A 21,007-nucleotide genomic window follows, 5' to 3' on the forward strand; every position below is an offset into this window, starting at 1 on the left:
AGAATCGAGTCATGCCCTACAGCCAGACCTCTGGCTCAGAACTCATGGAGATTCCCAGATGGGAGCCTGAAGCGACCACTAGCCTAAGGGTCAACCCTCCCTTCCCTTCTACCCCCCCCCACCAGGTATATGTGCAAGGACATTAAGGTTTGCATAACTACCTAGGTTATTTTGTAGTCTGAATGTAGGACAGCGCTAGGCTTGGGTTCCTACAAACCCCCAATAACCTGTGTGACTGAAACGAGTGTTACACACATGACAACACCCACACGCAGGCTGTGAATGAGATGCTTTGCATTGACAGAAAGTTCTGGACTCTGACTTCAATTCTGGCACATTTGAAGTATTCCTGAATTCATTATAAACTGCTCTTCCAGAAGAAGAGCTGCCTGCCTGGGAGCTTTCCCCCTGCCAGTGAGTAGGAAATAGGTTTGGGTGTCTATCCTCTAATACAACGCAGCAGCAGATTGAAGTGTTTAGGAGACTTTTTCCCTAGAGGATTAATGAGGTGTCAGAGGTTTAGGGTTTTGCAGTAAAGTCAAGGTTCACGCGATAGAACAGAAAGATCTGGACTAAACGCACCTGATTTCTTAGGCTGAGCTCAACGAACCAACAGCCACATCAGGGTAAGCACAAATCCCCCCTAACCCCACCAGTTCCTTGAAATTCGGAATTACACAGAAGCCAAGTAGAGAGGTGTCACTGAAGGCCCTGGGACAAATGAAGGCTCTGGGTCCATCTGCTGCACACCTGTGCCTGTGAGAGACCACAAAGCCCAGCACAAATGGTGGGAGAGGGGAAAGATGAGCACACAGCGTACAGCAGGGCCCAGTGGAGACAGTACTGGGAATGGCTGCAAGCAGATCATGGAGAAATGGAAGACCTGCACACGTGAGTTGTCACTAAAACCATGGAGAACAGCCCTGCAGCAGCCCTGGCCTAGCAGGGTTCGGTCACTGCCAGCTGCCTCGTTGCTGTGAGAAAGGGATTGAGAACACGTTCCCTGTTGATGTGTTTTTGGGATAGCTCTGGGGTCGAGGAATCTGCTTTCTGTTAGGAAAACCCATAAAACTTTCAACAAATGATGAAAAACATATCTTCCATTGGCATAAAAGCAGATTTCCTTGCAGGAAGGGGTGGCATATTGAAACCCCCCTGGAAAGCAGAATACAGGAAGAATAACTGCCACTGGCAGCAAACTCCGGCTCCCAGCAAATACATGTGTTACAAAGCTAACAAAACAAATTGACTCAAGACCTCGTGTGTGTGCACAAGCCAGCTTTAATGCTATTTTCAGCTTAAGATTGGGCCTCAAATTGTCTGTAATCAATGAAGTCCTTTCTGACTTCCATTTCCCACTTTAGTTGGTGTCTGTTGAATCCTGTGTTAGGGCTTTTTCCAAAGCCAAGACTTGGGGGATTTTGTTAACAGTGCAATAAAAATGACTTCCCAGTGTCAGAGGGGAACTTTAAAGCCTTTTTTTTTTGTGTGCTGCTCTTTTCTTTAAAAAAAAAGAAAAAAAAGCACAGACATTGTTTCTTTAAAAGGCTCCATCTGCAAATCCCATTAGATGTGCATATAAGGTTTCGGATGATTAATAGTTGCTGCTTGGCTTTGGTTGGAGGACCTGGGTGCATGTACATTAACCCCTCCCTCCCCTCTCTCACATTTCACTTCACAAACTTGTCGCTCTCTCCCCAGCACCGTATTTAAAAGTGTTTCCCTCATGTCCAGCGCCTCACAAGGAAGGAAGCTCCAGGCCTCGGGAAGCGGTTCAGAGCAATCACTGCCCACACCTGGTTACTGTTCTCCAGTCAGGACAATGAAGGCATTCAAGAGTTCCCATTCTGCAGCAGCCTAAAGCCCCCAGCGAACCTGTTGTTTAGGGATGAGATCTGTTCTGTAAGGTTTGGAAGATTTCCCTTTTGCTCCTTTGCTGATTTTGAAGCCTGAGCTATAAGCGGTCACCAGCACCGGTGTGGGAACAGGACTGGAAGCACATGGATCCCACCAGCAGCAGCTGCATGCGCGCTCCCCAGCCTCCTGCCCCGCTCTGGGGGTGCCTGCGGAGCACCCACATGGATGTGACCCCGGCGTCAGGGCTGAACCACTACCCCCCAGCGTCCTTCTCCTTCCATCAAAAGTCAGATTTCGCTGCTTACCCCGATTTCGCAACCTCCTGCCTGGTCACTGCTCCCCACAGCTTCCCGCACGAGGAGCGGACGTTCGTGGAGCAGCATCCCTCTTTCCAACACTCTGACTGGCATTTTGCAGCAACCGAAGCCAGAAGACGACTGAAGCCAGGACTGGCTTCTGGGGAGTCGGAAGGCAGCAGCCCAAATGTAGTGAGTGCAGCGGTGGGGATGAGTGAAGATGATGAGGTACCAGTAAATACTACAAATGAGACTGAGAACAAGGCATCGAAAAGGAAAAAGGAGAACTCAGGTAGGTGATGCGAAATCAGGGTTGTGGGATAGCACAAGCTGGAGAGGAGAGCATCTGTAGGATCAGGCATTAAGAAATAAAGCTGATGAGGAAAACCCTTGGTAAGTCTTGACTGGGGAAGCTGACACAATAACATTGAGACTAAATGGCTTATTCTGTGATGACCTCTGGTGTTTGTATTCCACTCCTGCAGATCTTGTGTAGTGAACCAGGCATTTCACCCCCCCCAGCACAAGGCACATTTGCTGTAACTAAACAGGAACCGCATGGCATGTGTACACTGAGCTGGAAGTCCTAGGATGGGGAGCTATATATTGCATACCTGCCATTTGTCCAAGCGTAAGGAAGCAGCAGTCAAAGAGCAAAGATCTCTCACCTTGAGCTGCCTGTGCTGGCTGGAAATGTTATAGTAGGGTTTTGACATCTCACTTGATAGTAAGAAATACAAGATGTGAAGGCTCCCTTCAGAGAGAAATTCTGGTTTGGTCTAAATACCCAATGCTTTTCAACTCAAAAGACCTACAAAAGGTTTCCCCATCAGGACGATGCCCAGCGAGACAGAAAACGTAGACCATTTTCATTGTGTCATCCTAACTAGCAAAAGGCACTCTACAGAGTCACAAGCAATCATTTCATAGTTAAAGAAACCCCTGATTTGCTGCTCTCTCAAATGAAGATATGTGAAATATGCACAAAATTGCTTTCTCCTAAGGAAGCTGTTAAAAATTAATAGGCTTATATACATCCATTTGCTACAATATTCATTTACAAGCTACAGCATCCTTTTTCCCACAGCACTGCTATGAAGTGGGGAACATTTTCCAGTATCCCCATTTTACAGGTAGAGAGCATGGTGATAAAAGTATTTATCTATTTATTTCTTTATAGGTTTTATGGGTTGGCTACAGACCAGCAACCTTTCCCCCCCCTTTCATTTCTCCAGGTGTTCTCTTTAGAAACCCAGCTTTGCCAAATTGAAGTTCATTTTTTCCACAACGTAAACGTAAAGAAGTTTAGAAAATAAATAATCAAAGCGAGTGATGCTTTTGTTAAAGCATTTGCAAGTCATAGGGAAACGGTGATTTCAGTGTGCTCAGATTAGAGGGATAGCCTTATTCTTAAAGAGACTGATTTCAAAGCACGTCTCCCTGTTTTAAGTAGAAGACAAATGTTGCTTCTATTCTCTATTACCAGCACCCCCAGAGTTTCTTGTCATACTTGCTGCTGTCCCATATACTTTTCATTATAGGGGAGCTGTAAGCAATGACATCACTGACAGATCCAGTGTTTCCTGCCTCCTAGCAAGTGGTGCTGTCTGTACACGTTATTACTTGAGCGAACGCAGAACAATGAAAACATCCCAAAGGGGATTCCGTGGCTTTTCATTTCACTCCTTTCCTTGCTTACTGAGCAGCAGACAGAATTATTTGATATCCCTCCTGCAAGCTTTTCCTTCCTTCTGTCCCCAGCCGGAATAGAAGGGGAAAGTCTGAGCAATTTCATTGTGGTTTCTTTCACTTTTACAGCTGTTCCAGAACTGCAGCTGGACATAGCACGTACTGACTGGTTGTTCTAAGTAGAAGATAAGTCTTTTCTCTCCTCCTGATAATCTTCCTAGATACCCAGGACCTTCTCCTCGGAGACTAGGCTAGTAAAGAAAAATGCCTCGAAATCACTTCATGACAAACCCTACAATATAAACTATTCCCTTTTAGCTGGTGCCTGATCCACTACAAGTTTCCCTGAGCCACAATATAGACACAGCATTACCATGATCTGTACCAGCGCATGCAAAACCCAGTGAGGGCTTTGGAACGTGGCTCTGCAGTGTTCTGAGAACAGTCTAAACCGAACCCATTTCTCTGACAAATAAGCAGGATGTTATAAAAGCAAGGAAAAAGCTTGTCAATCTTTAAAACTTCCTTTGAAGCACGGGTACAGTAAAACCATGCAAAGAACGGCTTTCTCATGGCAATAACAACAGTTGCATCTGCTACAAGTACTTGTGGGTAAACACACACACAACCTTCCCCTCCTCTACTGTTTAGATGCCATAGTCAGTCTTGACTTCACAGGCTCACCAAGTGACCTGAAGGTAGAAGCTAACCTTGTGCTGGCCCTTACAGCTGCCTCTGCTGTCCATCCCCAGGCATTAACGTTTCCAAACAGAACTTCAGCCAAGTTTGTTGGACTTGTCCTCATTCATACTTGTGTTACCATGTACCTGAAGTCCTCAGCTCTCCAAATAGAGTACTGTAACACATCATAGAATTCTGGCAGCTTTCTTTTATGGGAATGAAACAGTACGGAAACAATACAAAAAGTGCTGGCTTTGCTGTCTGTGGCATGGGAGATCAAGGGAGAGTGATAATATGGATGTAAGGAATGAGAGTTAAAACATGGGGAAGGAAACTATTTTGGTGCAATGATAGCAAGGAATGAGAGCTTCTTTCCCATAGCTGCTCATTTCTGAGCTCACAGACCCAGGCAAGCTCTGAGAGCACCTCATTCTGTGCTGTCCCAAGGCTGACAACAGCGATAAGTCATGCGGAGCTTGGGAGGGCACATACAAGCTTCTTAGAACCTCCACTGAGCATCTCCATTAGTAGTTGACTAGCTCAGAGTTGACTAGCATCAGTAGTTGACTAGCTCAGAGCTCAGCAGTACACAAGTCCACACAGATCAGTGCAGCTTTAAATGACACAGTGTATGTGCTTGCCTCTTAGACACCCAGAATTCAAGCAGCAAGGCAGAACCAAGCAGCAAATCCCGGAAGGAAAGGACAGCTTTCACAAAGGAGCAGCTCCGGGAGCTGGAAGCTGAATTTGCCCACCATAACTACTTGACAAGGCTCAGGAGATACGAGATTGCTGTGAACCTGGATCTCACCGAAAGACAAGTAATGGATGAACCCCTGCCTCCCCAGCTTCTTCATTCCCCCCCCCCCCACACACAGTTTCTCCCTAAAGCTAAAGCAGATCTGTTACTCAACAGTGGACTCTTGCAATGGCACAGAGCAATTCTAATACAAAGCTTCCACATTCTTTTAAAACACATTTGTCACAATTTTCCATAATAACAAATGTAATTCTGCTTTATCTAACTAAAGACGCATTTGGGAATAACCGATATCTACCAAGCTGTTGTTTCCCAACACTCCTTGGTACATATCGAGGCTTACAGATGGAGTATGGATATCACCTTAGACTGCAGTTACAAGGAAGTTATCAGAATGATACATGTCTGATACAGGCACTCTGCCTGGGGCAGAAGTATTTTGAGGGGATAAAGGAAGACAAAATTACAGAGTTCTGGAGAGATATTTCTGTTCTCTCATTGTGATCTCAGGGTTTCCTCATCCAAGCTTAGGGAACAATTTAGGAGTTGCTCAATACTATCCACATCACAGTCCCTGAAGCATTAGATTGGACAGGCTAGATGTTAAAAGACATGAGATGCACTGTGCCCATTGGATGGACACGTCTAGTTGACATAAGGACAGATTCTAGGCAAAGCACTTATACTACCTCTGTGGGTCTCAGGGAAACATCTGCCTGGAAGGATTGCTCCTGCCTTTGTTAGATGGATTACCTCAACTTGTGAGGTTCCTTGCACCTTTTCTTCCAGAATCCCACAAAAGATCTCTCTATGAATACATACATGTGTGCATAGGTCTGCTTATACAGCTGAGATTGAGGCAATAAGTAATCATTTCCTTTTTATCACTCAGGTCAAAGTATGGTTTCAAAACAGAAGGATGAAGTGGAAACGTGTTAAAGGTGGGCAACAAGTGTCCCCACACGAACATGACACGGAAGATGCGGACTCTGCTGCCTCCCCCAGCTCTGACTAGTCCTTGCAGCGACGAGAGGGAAGCATGGAGAAAGACAGTGATCAGAAAGTGGATGCAACACTGCTTTGGTTCAGCCACACGAGATGATCCCACCTGCAAAACCTGCGGCCGTGAGCCTTTAACAGGTACATGATGCTACAAAGGCAGTTAAAGAACACAATGGAAAAAAGCCAAAGGAAGGACATGATTCTGAGCTTGTCTGAACTGACTCAACTCTGTAGAACTGTCTTGCTACCAATGATGTGTCTTCATAATAAAAGCTAACAAACACTGAATATGAACCAGGCATCGCGTTGTGTAGGCTCTCAAGCACTCAGAAGATACAGGCTATCAGTCAGTGAATGGTCACACCTCTCCATTCTGCAATTGGACTCGATCAGGCATCTTTTCCTCATGCCTTACTTTAAAAGAAATAGACGCTTTGGTATCATGCAAATCGAATTGAACACCTGTAGGTAGGTAGTGAGATTACAACATAAAAATGAACCCAAATCTGTGCAGAATTCTGCTTACCAGTTTCAGAAGAGGTGGCTTTCACATTGATGCTCCAAGAGGAGAAGTGCCCTGCTGATGCAGCCTGGAGAGGGACATTTCTTCCATTCTCACTGGAAACCCTGAAATTAAATTGCTAATCTGACTTGCAAATATCTTTTCCAATAAACCAAATCCTGACAGCTGTAACCAGCTGTCCCAGCAGAGATTAAGCCCTGTCACTGTTTTGTTTCCAACATTTCCATCTACTTAACTAAAGGAAAACTCCTTTTCAGTGCTGCATTTCTTTCAGATTCATGGAATCTCTCTGTAAATCCGCGGTTTTCTTTGTGAATTCAGGATTGTCGGGAGAAGCAGAAAAATGTTATCGGTGGTGATTTAAGTGACTTTACTGTCTACAAATTCTTGTTCCATTTTTCATGGGAGACAAAACTTGCCTCCAAATAAACACGTACATGGGTATAGTTAAGTTACGTATTAAACCATCTGTTACTCTGGGTATTATGTGGATTTACACTCATTACTTACTGTCTACTAGATCAGTATCCAGACTGATGAAATGCAGTTATGGGACCAGTGTAGCCCTTGAGAAGTGTGTGTGTGGGGGAAACGGCATCACTGATGTTTCACAGGGCCTCTGCACATCCTACACTGAGAGCACAGCATGGATGCAAACATGGAAATCCTGTGTGTGCATTCACAGAGGGGTATTCCCATTGCTTCTCACACAGATATTCAAGCACTGTTAACCCTGAAAGTTCCACCTGCCTCCCTGCAAAAAACCATGCACGTTGTCACCATAAGCTTAAATGGCTGCTGCACTTACTAATCAGCTAAAATGATGAGAAGTATGCATGGCCTCTCTCTGAGCTACCCACATCTCTTCAGATGAGGGAAACACTACCCTCCATTTCCTCCCGGGTCATCTCTGTGTGACTGGTGTGATACTTCAATGGGAGGTCTTGCAGACAGGGAGTTATGGCCGGATCCCAGTTACTCCAGCAGTAATAAGATGAGGTATACTATGGCAGAGTACTGTTACTTGGGTTACAAAGCTGATGTTAAGAGTAGGTTAATAACCCACTGTTCGGGTTACATAAAATGAGCTGGCTAAAAGTACTGCCTGTGCACAGATAAGAACAAGCTACAGTTTACTGTAATTTTAAGAGCAGAAAATGACTTGGTCTAAATGGCTCTGCTTAACCCTTGGTGCCTTCTGATTAAGCTGCTGCCTAAATTCACTAGTTTAGGTCTTGGCAGACGTTGAAGAGAGATGATTTTGTGAAGAACGCTGCTGCAAGCTCAGACATCCTACCCTCATCTCGAAGAGCACAGAACACTGTGGGGCAGGAGTTATTTGTTACTCGTTTCCTTCGTAGCTCTTAAGCCAATTAACTGAAATCTGTTCATCACCCCACTGCCTCCTCCCGACCGTGGTTAGAAAGCCTGCAAGCTGCAGAAGCAGCTTATTTTGTAATGAAAACTTTTGGGCTCCTGGCTACCAATATAAATCAAAATCAGCTCCTCACCCTGAAAGCAGGCGAATAAACCTCCCCTGCCAAGGAAGCTGTCAGTGGTAGCATATGCTGGGTGATGAGAAAATGAACATGAGCTGGCTTCAGTGTGCACTTGCAGCCCAGAAAGCAACCTTATCCTGGGCTGCATCAAAAAGAGCGTGACCAGCAGGTCATGGAGGTGATCCTGCCCCTCTACTCTGCTCTTGTGAGACCTCACCTGGAGCATTGTGTGCAGTTCTGGGGTCCTCAATATCAAAATGACATGGAGCTGTTGGAACAAGTCCAGAGAAGGGCCATGAGGATGATCAGGGGCTGGAGCACCTCCTGTATGAAGACAGGCTGAGAAAGTTGGGGCTGTTCAGCCTGGAGAAGAGAAGCTGTGTGGAGACCTCAGAGCAGCCTTCCAGTATCTGAAGGGGGCCTATAGGGATGCTGGGGAGGGACTCTTCATTAGGGACTGTAGTGACAGGAGAAGGGGTGATGGGTTAAAACTTAAGGGAAGTTTAGATTGGATATAAGGAAGCAGCTCTTTCCTGTGAGGGTGATGAGGCACTGGAATGGGTTGCCCAGGGAGGTTGTGAATGCTCCATCCCTGGCAGTGTTCAAGGCCAGGTTGGATGAAGCCTTGGGTGCCATGGTTTAGTGTGAGTTGTCCCTGCCCATGGCAGGGGGTTGGAACTGGATGATCTTAAGGTCCTTTCCAACCCGAACTATTCTATGATTCTATATCGCATCCTAATTCACTTAAAAGCTGATCAGTGGGATCTCAGTCCATACCTGTAACTACAGCTCCTAAAGAGCTCTTGATCTGGCTTTCGAGGAACAAGGTACGAGTCACCTGCGAGACCACTGCAGGCTTAGGCAGTTTCTGCATGAAACAATCTGCTTAATTCTAGGACTTGTGCTTTGCAATGAAACCTTTCACTCCTGGCATCAAAGCATTTGACCCCTGAACCTGCAGTGCCAAGAATCTTCCAGGCCAAGCCTCTTGTCTAGGGGCAAAATCTCTGACCTGCAGTTATTTGCTACAGAAACACCCAGGAGGCTTAACGCTCCTCACAGAGGGGAAGTGAGAACCTGGGGATGCTCAGCAACGCTTCCCATGCCTGCTTCTCAGTGCATAATCGGAGCACGCAACCACACAACCATCCACATAACGTCAGCCAGGGCTGTTGGGTAGCACATACAGGCTACTTAGACACGTTCCCAAGAACTCCACGCTGTGCTATCAGATAGCCACAAAATAAATGTAAGTAAAAGAATGCCAATTATGAAGGGCACCTGTGGGAAGACCTGGCTGCTTCTCTTTCTATATCTGATGAGCTGGAGGAGCACTTTGTCAAAACTGCTGAAATGCAGGATGAATTTCACAAAAAATAACCCCTTCTCACTAAAAACCACTGGGGGTTCTTCAGAGAAAAGCAGTTCAAGTGGTGGTTCAACCCCTTCTGGTGACCCACAACCGCTACAGAACACTGCAGCACCCTGTTTCAACTGCCCTGAGCGTAAAGAGGTTGTTTCAGGAGCAGTTACCCAAATCGAGGGTAGGTACCAGTGGGAACTTTCCCACAGCCTGGCCTCTCCTCATTAGTCAGTGTTACTCTGTGTGCTGGCAGCCTCTATTTATTGCTGTGGTAAGGTGGGTCTTTGGAGGTGCACCAGCAACGCTAGCCCACACTCCTGTGGCAGGAAAGGGTCTGGATGAGGCCTGACAAGGCAGCCACGTGATGCAGAGGAGTCCCACAGGATATGGCCGTGCTCTGTCAGACGTTATTTCAGGGTACATCTCGGCCAAGACACAATCTCAACGTTTCAGTGCAGAGAGTTATTGTTTCAGCTGTTGCATACTTGGTTTCTGCATGCCCTTTGTCATCAAGCTGGTGTTGGATGAAAGGGTGCCCCAGGTAGCATGGATAGATATCCCATATAGTTTAGAATACCCTAGCTTTTACTGTCAGATCCAACAGCCCCTAGAAGGATGGGTTACAAGGATGCTGGAGAGGGGCTCTTCATCAGGGACTGTAGTGATAGGACAAGGGGTGATGGGTGTAAACTGAAACAGGGGAAGTTCAGGTTAGATATAAGGAAGTTTTCCCCCGTGAGGGTGCTGAGGCACTGGCACAGGTTGCAGAAGAAGTTGTAAATGCTCCATCCTTCAGTGCCAGGTTGGACAGTCTTGGGTGACATGACCCAGCGTGATGCATCCCTGCCCATGGCAGGGGGGTTGGAACTGGATGATCTTAAGGTCCTTTCCAACCCAAACTATTCTACGAGTCTATGATGCTAATTCAAAGCTCTCACTTTCTACCTCCTTAAACCGAATACAGTAATATCCTCCAGGGTCTAGGGAAGCAACACCAAACATTACTCTCCACTGAGATGCTGCTCTGCTGTAGGAGCAGACTGTCAAGGTAATGCGGAAGCAAAAGCTAGCCTACCATTTTCCTCCTTTCACTGGATACACTTCCCACATGGCCTGAAAAGCCTGATGTTTTGCTAAGGAGCACGAGGGCTAACACACCCCAGAGGGCAGAGAAACAGACTTCCATGGAAGCTGGGGAAGTGCTCAGCTGGAAATCTCGGGAAGAATGAGCAGAGAATTCCCAGCATTTCACAAAGGAAAAACCCCATTGAAAGTCCTGCTGCCTCCTAAAGGTCTGCAGAGCTGCTGGCCTGTGTCACGGAGCATCACGTTTCACCTGACACACCGGTCTGTGGGCAGCTTGAGAGTCTGCACGTGTAGAACACCGGGGAGACACGCGAAGCCCTCACGGAGGGCACTGTGCCTGCTGCTGAGCTCACACGCAGCCGCTGGAGCTTTACAAAGAGAGCAGTGGAAGTTCGGAGCTTGCGGTTAGCAGTGATTAGGTTTTTAGGCAGAGTGAACCCTTATTACCAACACAACAGCCATGGCCTTGAGGGTGGCCAGAGCTTCACCTGATCACCGTTAGCTCACCCAAAACAGACTTCCTCCCCCTCTTGGAAGAGCTCCCATGCTTCCACCTTCCAATGGCCTTTCATACCCCAGCCACCAGGACACAACCCATCTCTTCCCACTCACGCACGGAAGAGGTCTGGGGGCACAGAGATGCCATACCGCTCCCTGCTTGGCACACATCCCCACTGACACAGGGTGCTGCAGGGAGCCCAGCCGCACCCCCAGCACAGAGGTGGGGTGCTCGGCAGCTACCGAAGGTGCTCGTTTCTCCTCCGAGCTCCCACTCTGTCACGAGCTAACGAAGAGCATCCTGAACCCCCCCCACTATGCACAGTGCTAACGATGGGGGTGCATGCTGTGACTAAGGGAGCAGAACCTGCCTTTCACGCTGTCTGGAAAACAAAAGAGCCCTTTTAGCAAGCGTCTCACAGGCAGAGATTGTGAACGGGTCGTGTTCTACGCGAGCAAAGCTTACAGATCCCCCTGCCAGGAGAACTTCCTAGGCGCAGAGGCAAGCACACACCGGGCGGATGAGGACAGCTTACAGAACGGACACGCAGTTTGTCAGCTACCAGACTTTCCCCCCCCTCCCCACCTCTTGCAGAGCTCAGATTGAGTTTCACCAGCCACTATCTCATATTTTGGATAATTCCCTTCCCTCGAGGGAAGAGCACAGCCCCTTCAAGAAATGTTATATGTCTGTGTTAGTGACTGGGCTCTGAACGCTGGATCCGGGCAGCGCTTCCAGGCAGATGGACAGGAAATCCATTTTCTCCCAGTGATTACAGTAGAAGGGCTTCTGTCTGACTGGAACTTGCCTGGTGCGGCTGTAAAACAATCCCAGCATCAGGCTATCACCTTTCAGGCTGTACTTGTGAATTACGGGGGGGTGATTTCCACTGCAGCCCTGCGGATGGGCAGCTGCCTGCGGAGCTCTGCGGCTTCTTCCCCCCCTCCCTCCAATGCCACCTTGTTTTAATTTCTACACCAAGGAAGGGTTTTCACACAGGACCAGACTTTTCCACCTCTATTCCCTCCCTCTATACTCTCTCTCTATATATATTTTAAATAACTTCTACACAAGGGTAAGCAGCCGGTTGTCTGGAAGCTCCCCTGGGAACAGTTTGCAAAGAGATAACAGGAGTGAGTAACGGAGAGGATGGTGACTTCACCCCGTGGAGGTTTGAGTCATGTTTCTCTCTTTCCTTTATAAAGAGTAAAACATCTCTCAGAGCTCCCTCAGTCATGCTCATTCTGTATTTCTGGATTTTAACCCTTTTCTATGCATCCACCCTTTCCATTCTATGTTTCTCTCAGGAGAGATGAGCGAGTGATGTAACTGATGAGGATCTGGGCACAGTTTCCCCCATTCAGTAAAAGAAGAGTCTATCAGATCTAATTTCATCGCTCCATCCACTTTCCTCAGCTGGGGGGGGGGCAGACCTCTGGTGCCAGTACCGTGATCACTTACAAATGTGGCCAGGGAATTCTTTTCCAAGGAAAAGTATAATTCTCCATGACAACAATTCACAATTGTTTCTGCCTGAAGCTAATTGAAAAGGAAATTCTGGATACAAACACACCCAATACCCCATGCATTCCACCAAGGAAACGACAAAGTGCAAAGTAAGGCTTCTTATTGAAGAGGACGAGCAGCGTGGGCTTGTGTCCGGGCTGAGGCAGAACAAAGTTCTTTAAAGTATCACCTTCTAAAATAAATCTGGTAGAGAACGAACGGATGAGAGGAGAAATCCCCTGTCCCAATGAAACATTTCAGGCACATCTCCGCCTTGTTTATTTGCAGAAGAGAGCGCAGACACAACTGGGGTATGTTTTACATTACACAGCATAAGGGTTTGGGGCGTTCCTGTCTGCACTGAAGACATGTTTATACTGTTAGGTTCCATTATGAATCTGTTTAATATCCTGTGAATGCTCAGGGTCCTTTGCGCAGTGCAGGCAGGAAGCCTTTAGTGCACATACTGAGAAGACATTTCCAACCATTCAAGCATCAGATAAATATGCATGGAAAACCAAGGCATTTTACTGCAGTAACTAAATGCTTCTTGTGCTTTTGCAAGATTTCTTAGAGAGCAAACCCCCCAGTTCTAGCAGAGTTGTTCATAAAGCTCCGGGAAAGCCATAAAGGAAAGAAACTCAGTGAAAGACAGGCTAAGTCTTAACATACCCTTTGCATGTTAACTGGGCAGCCATCAACGGTATAAAACTTAACTGCTGGATTCCACACTTAGGAGGGAGCTACCAGCAATGTGCCCTGGCAGCCAGGAGGCAAACTGCATCCTGGGTGCATCCAACACAGCAGAATCAGCTGCTCAAAAGGGGTGGTTATCCCACTGTAGTCAGCACTGGTGAGGCCTCATCTTGAATACTATGTGCAGTTCTGGGCCCCAGTTTGTGGATGTTAGGGTGCTAGAACTGCCAACAGCAAAGCTGGTGACAGGGCAGGAAGGTTTCTCCTATGAGCAGCAGCTTTGGTCTTGTCTGCTTTGGAGATAAGGAGGCTGATGGGTGACCTCATGGCTCTCTATAGCTTCCTGAGGAGAGGATGTTGAGAGAGAGGTGCTGATCTCCCTGGGATGCAGGGACAGGATGCCTAGGAATGGTTCAACGCTGCAGCAGGAGAGGTTCAGACTTGACAGTAGGAAACATTTCTTTACCAAGAGTGTGGTCAAACACCGGAATAGGCTTCCTAGAACGGTGGTCAATGTTGTCAGTGCTTAAGAGACATCAGGACCATGCCCTTAATAATATACTTTAACTCCTAGTCAGCCCTGAACTGAACGATTCTATTCTAGTTGCAGTCGCTTTGACATCTTTTACATACGTGAAGAATATAACTCACCATTTGGAAAACAAGGGTAATAGTGTTGGGGTTGGAAGATGTGCCTAACTTCAAATATGAAACTTGGCTGGAATTTTCACTTTCCTTCCCAGTTGCTAAGGCCAACTTGACCAGCATTATTTTTAGGAGAAAAATGAGCTCCTCTCCCTGCTCTAAGTTCATTGTGTCTCTGCCAGAATCAAGATGAGAAGATGCCAAGAAAAAGGATGAGCTCATTGCATTTAACGGTATGAGGATTCACAAATATAAACTGCATTACTCTATGCAGAAGCAGGCAATGGTATGCAATAGGGTTTTAAAGGCAGGCAATTTTGATTAGAAATGAAAAGAATATGTTGTATTCTGCAGGTGTAAAACTGGCTGCTGATGTAGAGAGTGCATTTCTTGCAGTACTAAATGACTTACCACACCATTTTAAAGGAGAAGGGATCTAGGAAATTCCTCCTGCTCATGGTCAGAGAACTGCTCTGATTGCCCTTCCATAGGGGTGGAATTTCTGATTATTCACCATTATTTTATTGTTTCTGCTATTTTATGACCTCACATTAAATGAACAGAGAAACATTATTGGGAATACAACACAGTGAAGTACAACAACGAGTCATTTGGATTTTCCTGTTCAAATCCCAGGTATAAATCTCAGCCTCTGGAATGATGCATTCAGCACCCTTTCCACGCCTGCTGGATTCCAGGTTGCATTGAGCTCAGGAAGTTCTTATTCCAGAGAACAATGAGTCCTGCTCAGTGAGGCTGTACTAGTCCAGAGGAACCTCTCAAAGCTGAGAGATCTATGAACCATCACCTCACCAGCCAGGCATCCCCTAAGCAAACCGGGGCACAGACTCTTGCATAAACCCCATGCAGTCTTTTCACTGTGTTGCATAAAAATACAGGAGTCTTCAACAGGGAAAGGCAGCTCAGATGTCTACAAGAGACATCCCAGGTCACAGCATGTCAGACTTGTTGGCTGGACTTTTGCACAGGGCTTGGGCAGGTACAACGACATCATTTCATGCAAGATAGGTAACACCAGGTGTCATTGCCTCATTCTCTGTGTGACCAAAATGGAAATAAAACCTAAAGATACATCATTTCCCTGCGTCCTTATGAAAATCCTTAAGCTCCTCTGCCAAGTATCCCATGGCCTCTCTTTGGAAAGCGATAGGACCCATTCCATCTCCTCCCGCAGCATCACCGCATCACAGTGCTCTGTGACTTCCCCAGTGGTGTCTGCTTCAGTGTCTCACTGACACAAAATGACCTAATTTGTTATGGCTGGTACAAACCGAAAGAAATGAAATCCAGGGCATGCAGTTAATCAGGGTCAGGTTGAGATGATTTATGATCTGAGGAATGTACTGACTGCCGACGCTATCATCCCACCAACAGCATCAACCGGGCTCAGCAACATTTGGAATCAAATTAAGCCCGGGATTTTCCAGCAAATGGGAACTAGCCCAGGTAAGACCTCAGGAAGAATGCAGAGTAGTGAGCAGAGGAGGATGCATTTGCTCTATAAAGCCAGGCACCTTCTCTCCGCGCACCGTCAAGCACTTCACCTTCAAGTCCTGATTTATCATGATTCAGAGGAAAGATGTTGCCAGGAACAGGTCTATGCCAAGAAAATTTCATCTGTCTGGAATCTGACAGGAAAAACTGGAGATTTCAGAGGGAGGTGGGATTTGTCCTGGTTAAAGAGTCTCCAGCATCCCTGTGTTCACTCAGACGGCTCCTGTCAGCCAGCCAGGCTCACTGAAAAACAGTGTCGAATGGGGTTTCATCTCTCAAGAACCTTGAGCTGACCCCAAGTCAGCAGGCTGTGCAGTGTAACCATGACCCTAAACAGCAGGAGCCTTCAGCAGGTTCCCCCCTGCCTTTTGCCTATATCTTAAATCAACATCCTTCTGTTCTCTGTGGGTTGGTTAAAAGGATTACAGAAGAGTTACTCGATTTTCAAGTCCAAGGGACTTTAACACACTTCAGAAGTTAAATACCACATGAAAATAGGTTCATTCAATACTGATTTCCTCTGGAAAGAATTCACTGGGCTTTATTTCCCTTGGTATGGCTCTGCTGCTCCATTCTTGCTCCCTTTGCGTACGGCTCTTAACTGCGCAAGATGCAGCCGTTCGTGAGCCCAGTGAAATCTGTGCCTGAACACCAACTCCAGGCATACCCTTTTGCCCTCCAGTACCAAAAGGTACTTTAACAAGCTTGGAAAGCCCAGCAAGGAGCCTGAATCTTACAATCAATCCTGGAAACGTCGTATTTCAGCAAGCACACAGCACTGCTGCTGAAGCAACCACAAATGGCTATGCCTTGTCACGTCAAGGAGGAAAGGTACGTGCAAGGCTGATGATGACCAGGTTTTGTAAACACCATGGGATGCTATTCAAATTACTCCATCTCGTGCTCAAGGTTCCTCCAGACATTAGTGAAGTTTTAACCTTAATGTGTTCTATGAAGGCCTCGAAAGACGTGGTATATTGAGTCTGTAAGCTGGCCTGTGTACTGCTCTTCTAAAAGCCCAGAAAGGAAGCAGTTGTCTCCTGACTGTGTTATTGCTGAGACCCAGGGGCTGGTTCCTGCCTTTTTCATTGTTTTGGATTAGGTTTTTTTAATCTCCATTTGTCGTGGGTTAAATCCAATGGCAACAAAGCCCCACGCAGCCACTCACTCGCTCCCCCTTCAGTGGGAGACGATCAGCAGGGTCAAAGTGAGATAAAGACAGTTTAATGAGTAAAGCAAAAGCTGCACATGCAAACCAAGAACAATAAGGAGCTCCTTCACCACTTGCCATTGGCAGGCTGGTGTTCTGCCATCTCCTGGAAAGCAGGGCTCCATCACATATCATGCCTACTTGGGAAGACAAACAGCATCGCTGCCGTACATCCCACTCCTGCCTTCTGCCCCCAGCTTTAAATGCTGAGCATGACACCAATGGCAGAGGAAGGGAAGGGGAGAAAGAAAACCTTTCCAACCCTAACTATTCTATGGTTCTATGCTAAGCGGTGGTTGGAAGAAGCCTCTGTAGGATGCTGTGCTTCTTATTCAACCCAATCTTGCTGACACATACCTTCACCTGCTGGCTAAATGGAAAGTGCATTCACCCTTCACCTTCCTATGCCCTAAGAGGGTCTTTGCATGTTACTCCACAGGGATAGGAGCCCAAAACATGTAAAGCTCCTTAGAAAATGAATTACCACCGTGGAGAGGGTGGAGTTGTGATGCAAAATGCTTTATAAGCAGCCTACACTGAATCATCTATGCTATATCTCAGTGGCTTCATCTAAAGGCACATGCTAAAGGAGCAAAAAGAACCTAAGATTGAGTCACACTCTGGTCCCACTGGAAGCCCAGAGTGCTCCAGTTCCAGCACAGGGAAAACTAGGAATGTAACTTCATCCTTATAAATCTTTCTGACTTGCTATCATCTGCAGAGCTGTCAGTGGATGCAGAGTGTGGCAGCAACTACATTTGGCAGTGCTCTTTGCTACCTGCAGTTTAACTCCCAACCAAGCAGACTGCAATAACACGGGGTATTTATTCAGCTGTGCCTCTCTTGTGGATCCTGGGGAGAAAAGATATGTTCTGGCCTCATTAATCACTTCACCCTTTGCTGGAGCAAATAAGAGTAGCCACAGGGGGTTGTCTTTGCTCGGGAGGTTCTGCAATGCATGGGGTTTGCTGAAAGAGGCACCTTCTCTAAAAGAACACAAAGTTCCTTCACTGGAAGGAGGGGGAGATGGTCTGCGGTGACTACAGATGATAAAGGGAGTGCGGAATAGGGTTAAGCAGTGGTGCAAACAATTCCTTTCTGTCCCTCCCAACAGCTCAAGCACCATCTCGGCTGGAATACCCTGTGCTGCACCCAAGGTAGGAAGTGTTTGTTACCCTCCAGACGTTGGAAAGAGCATGCATCAGCTACTCCCTGCTCCTGCCTGATCTGTGGCAGAGGAGCAAGGATGTACTCCCAGGCTGCAAAAGCTTCTGGGCTTCACAGGTTTGGGTGTGGGTTTGTTTGTTCCCTGCTCTGAACTGCCTATCTTCCTTCACAAGGCGCAGTGCAGTGCTCCTTTCCACAAAGACCTCTTTGCAGGCAAGGGCAGTATGGAGTCCTGTTCTTCAGGCACCCGATGGCTTCACTTCTCAGACCACCACAGGTGCCAGAAGTTAGGAGAGAACCATGGCATCTTTGAGCCTCAGCTGCTGTTCAATGACTGGGATGTATTGGTACTGTACTGGTCGGGGCCACTACAGCTCAGAGAGGCAGATGAGAGAAGCTGACTCAGCATTTGATAGGAATGACCAGCCCTGACCCCACTGTGGCTGGAAGACGCTGAAAGCTAAAGAAGTATTTTTCCTTTGTCCAAGTATGCAAAAGGATTAAACACCAAGGGATGAGGGGGAAGTGTGTACAGAGTGATGCTCCAGAGCAACCTAATGGTCTGCCGTGTTGCTAATGTTAGACATCAGCTTTGCCAGGCCCTCTACTCCATAACTTCAGCAGCTTTCAGGCACATTTATGCTGACTTAAAATGGCTTATAAAGAGCTAATTTTAAGTTGTTTTCATATAAAACACATTCTATTTGTATATCTTTAGGGTTTGAGGATACCATACACCAGTGTGTCTGCATGAACCCCATCCCATCCGAGGTTCCATTCAGAAAACGTGCTGTAAATGGATGACTCGCTTCTTCCCCTCACTAAGCACCAAGTCCTCTCTATGAAGCCTACTTGGCCCAACACCAGGCCTAACAGCCAATAAAGACAACAAGCTCAATACCTGATAAAGCAGGGTCCTCTTTTCAGCCTTTCAGAACCGGGGGGTTTAACATAATGGCTACTACAGGAAGACAAATCTCAGCTCCCTCAGCTCTGTGACCTCCCAGTCCCAAGGCAGCATCTTCAGAAGGTTAAGTTCTCTCAGATTGTAATTCTATGCATTTTCCTTACTGCTTTTAGAAAGAGCAGAGGTTACACATGGTTTCCACTCCATCTCCTGGTGTTTACAAGCTTTCTCCCCCCCCCCACTCCTTCCCCTTTCTGCTTACATGTAATAAAAAACTCAGAGGCAGCAAGGCAAGAGGAAAGCAAAAAGGGTTTCATGTCCCCGGGGGCAGATTTGCTGTATTATTTGCAAGACTTTTAAAATGGAAAATGTGGAAACAGCTTTGGCTGATACCCCTGCTTCCACGAGGATGTTCTTGGCTTCTTTACAGTGATTCATGTGCAAGAATAAAGTCTGTATTGATTGATTGAGAGCTATCTCTGGGTAACTGATTTTCCTACATACCTGGCTCGTTTTGCATCGCTGGGTTTCTCTTCATCTTTATGTAATGAGCAGGGATGGCAGACCATGTAGCACCTGGTGAAAGTATTTTACACCTTAATGAGCCCAGTTAGTCTTAGCTGGAATTTCACGCACAGCACAATCCAAATGATTCCGTTTTCAGGAGCTCTGCATCTTCAAGATGCTTTGCTCAGTTTTGTTCTGGTTTCCTCAGTGGTTTCCCAGGACTGTCAGACCCCTGTTTAGTTTCTGACAGAACAGAGCAATTTCCTGAGAAGAGGCAGTAGGAAGGCACAGATTCTGGTTTTTGTCTTCTAGCCTTAACAATCAATCAATACTGTGCAAAGCTGGGCAACGGAAACTGATTCAGGGACCAGAGAATCCTATGAGAAATGGATTTCTTGGGTCTGTCAGATTCCTCTTCTGTCCTATCCTAGGCTCAGGATGCCTCGCCGGTTACCAGGGCTCTGACTGGCTCCTTCAGCACAAAGAAGATGAGCTGTGACCGCAGGTATGCTGTGAACCGACAGCGTGGCAGGGAGGGAAAGCGCTTCAAGCTCCTGCCAGATGAGCCTGTCACTAGAGCAGCGCTCTCCGTTATCGCCACACTGCCGGGGACCCCGCAATTCCCTGCCGGGAACTTCGCAGCTAAGTGAAAGCCCCATCGACTGCCCCGGGATTCCTGCTCCAGCCCTGCCCTTCCCTTCCCTTCCCAGCCCGCAGCCACCTCCTGCCATCGGGGGACGAGGCAGGCGGGCGCTGGGCTGCCTGCAGTGCCCTCTCCTGGGCTGCAGCAGCACGGATGGCCCTGCTTGGCATGGCAGCATTCGCAGGGTTAAAAGGCTGCTCTCAGTTTTGTGGCTTCTTTCCAAAAGGTTTCAGTTAACACCAAAGGTCTCCTTATAGCTCGCTCGCTTTAATAGATTTTTCCCATTGACTTCTCACTTTATAGACTATCATTTCCTTTCCTGCAGGGGAGCTATTTTCTGGGTCACTGATCCAGCCAACTTAAAAGGGGTTTCATTGATTGGGTTTTATTGGTGGTTACTTTAACCATAATGGGATAAGTTGCTAGTACCTGCTAACACCTACGTGCCTCGCTTTGGTACCCTGGCTCCGTACCTCTACAAGTGAAATCTGGGCTCCTCTCCCCTGCCTTGATTGAGGGCCTGCTAACTACTAGCACCTCCTTACTACCTCAGTTGCTTTTGTCCTTCTTCACTTCAGTACAGCAAGTAAGTTGCATGGCCAAGTGTTGCTGACAAAATCCTCTACTTGTTGAATGTGGCACCTTCTTCCAGTTGTGTCTGCTTATCTCTGATCATCCCTACAGTCACACAAATACCCCCCAACTGCCACGAGGAAAGCTAAATATAACACTGCAGCATCAGGCCTTGGAAGCTGAAGAGAATGACAGGGGATTTCTTTGTACTCCCTGTCTCTTTACAGGACACAGGGAAAGGGACTCGGGGGTAGCAGGCTGCTGCTCACTCCCATTTCCCTAAAAGTCCCTTTCTTGGCACTTTCTCTCCATACATCCTGAGCAGATATTTCTCTATTTGCTCCCACAACGGCCCTGGTACATTATAGCCGCATGACAATCAA

General features: G+C 47.0%; 1 protein-coding gene across 1 annotated transcript; it reads left to right on the forward strand.

Annotated features, from left to right (window-relative positions):
- Positions 1-1,843: 1,843 nt before the first annotated feature.
- Positions 1,844-6,372, forward strand: MEOX1 (mesenchyme homeobox 1). The gene is made up of 3 exons (XM_061477667.1): positions 1,844-2,445; positions 5,172-5,344; positions 6,176-6,372. The coding sequence occupies exons 1-3, from the start codon at positions 2,001-2,003 to the stop codon at positions 6,296-6,298; spliced, it is 741 nt and encodes a 246-aa protein (XP_061333651.1). The 5' UTR covers positions 1,844-2,000; the 3' UTR covers positions 6,299-6,372.
- Positions 6,373-21,007: the final 14,635 nt, after the last annotated feature.

Source organism: Pezoporus flaviventris, unplaced genomic scaffold (assembly GCF_033815535.1).
Source record: "Pezoporus flaviventris isolate CSIRO_AGI_PZ_B2104156 unplaced genomic scaffold, CSIRO_AGI_Pfla_v1 ptg000107l, whole genome shotgun sequence".
Lineage (NCBI taxonomy): Eukaryota > Metazoa > Chordata > Aves > Psittaciformes > Psittacidae > Pezoporus > Pezoporus flaviventris.

What these genes read in the sequence shown, in the direction of transcription:
- MEOX1 (XM_061477667.1), top strand. Translation starts at nt 2,001, where the DNA reads ATGGATCCCACCAGCAGCAGCTGCATGCGCGCTCCCCAGCCTCCTGCC. An exon ending in AAGGAAAAAGGAGAACTCAG is followed by an intron (nt 2,446 to 5,171) that starts GTAGGTGATGCG and finishes CTTGCCTCTTAG; the next exon opens with ACACCCAGAATTCAAGCAGC. An exon ending in TGGATCTCACCGAAAGACAA is followed by an intron (nt 5,345 to 6,175) that starts GTAATGGATGAA and finishes TTTATCACTCAG; the next exon opens with GTCAAAGTATGGTTTCAAAA.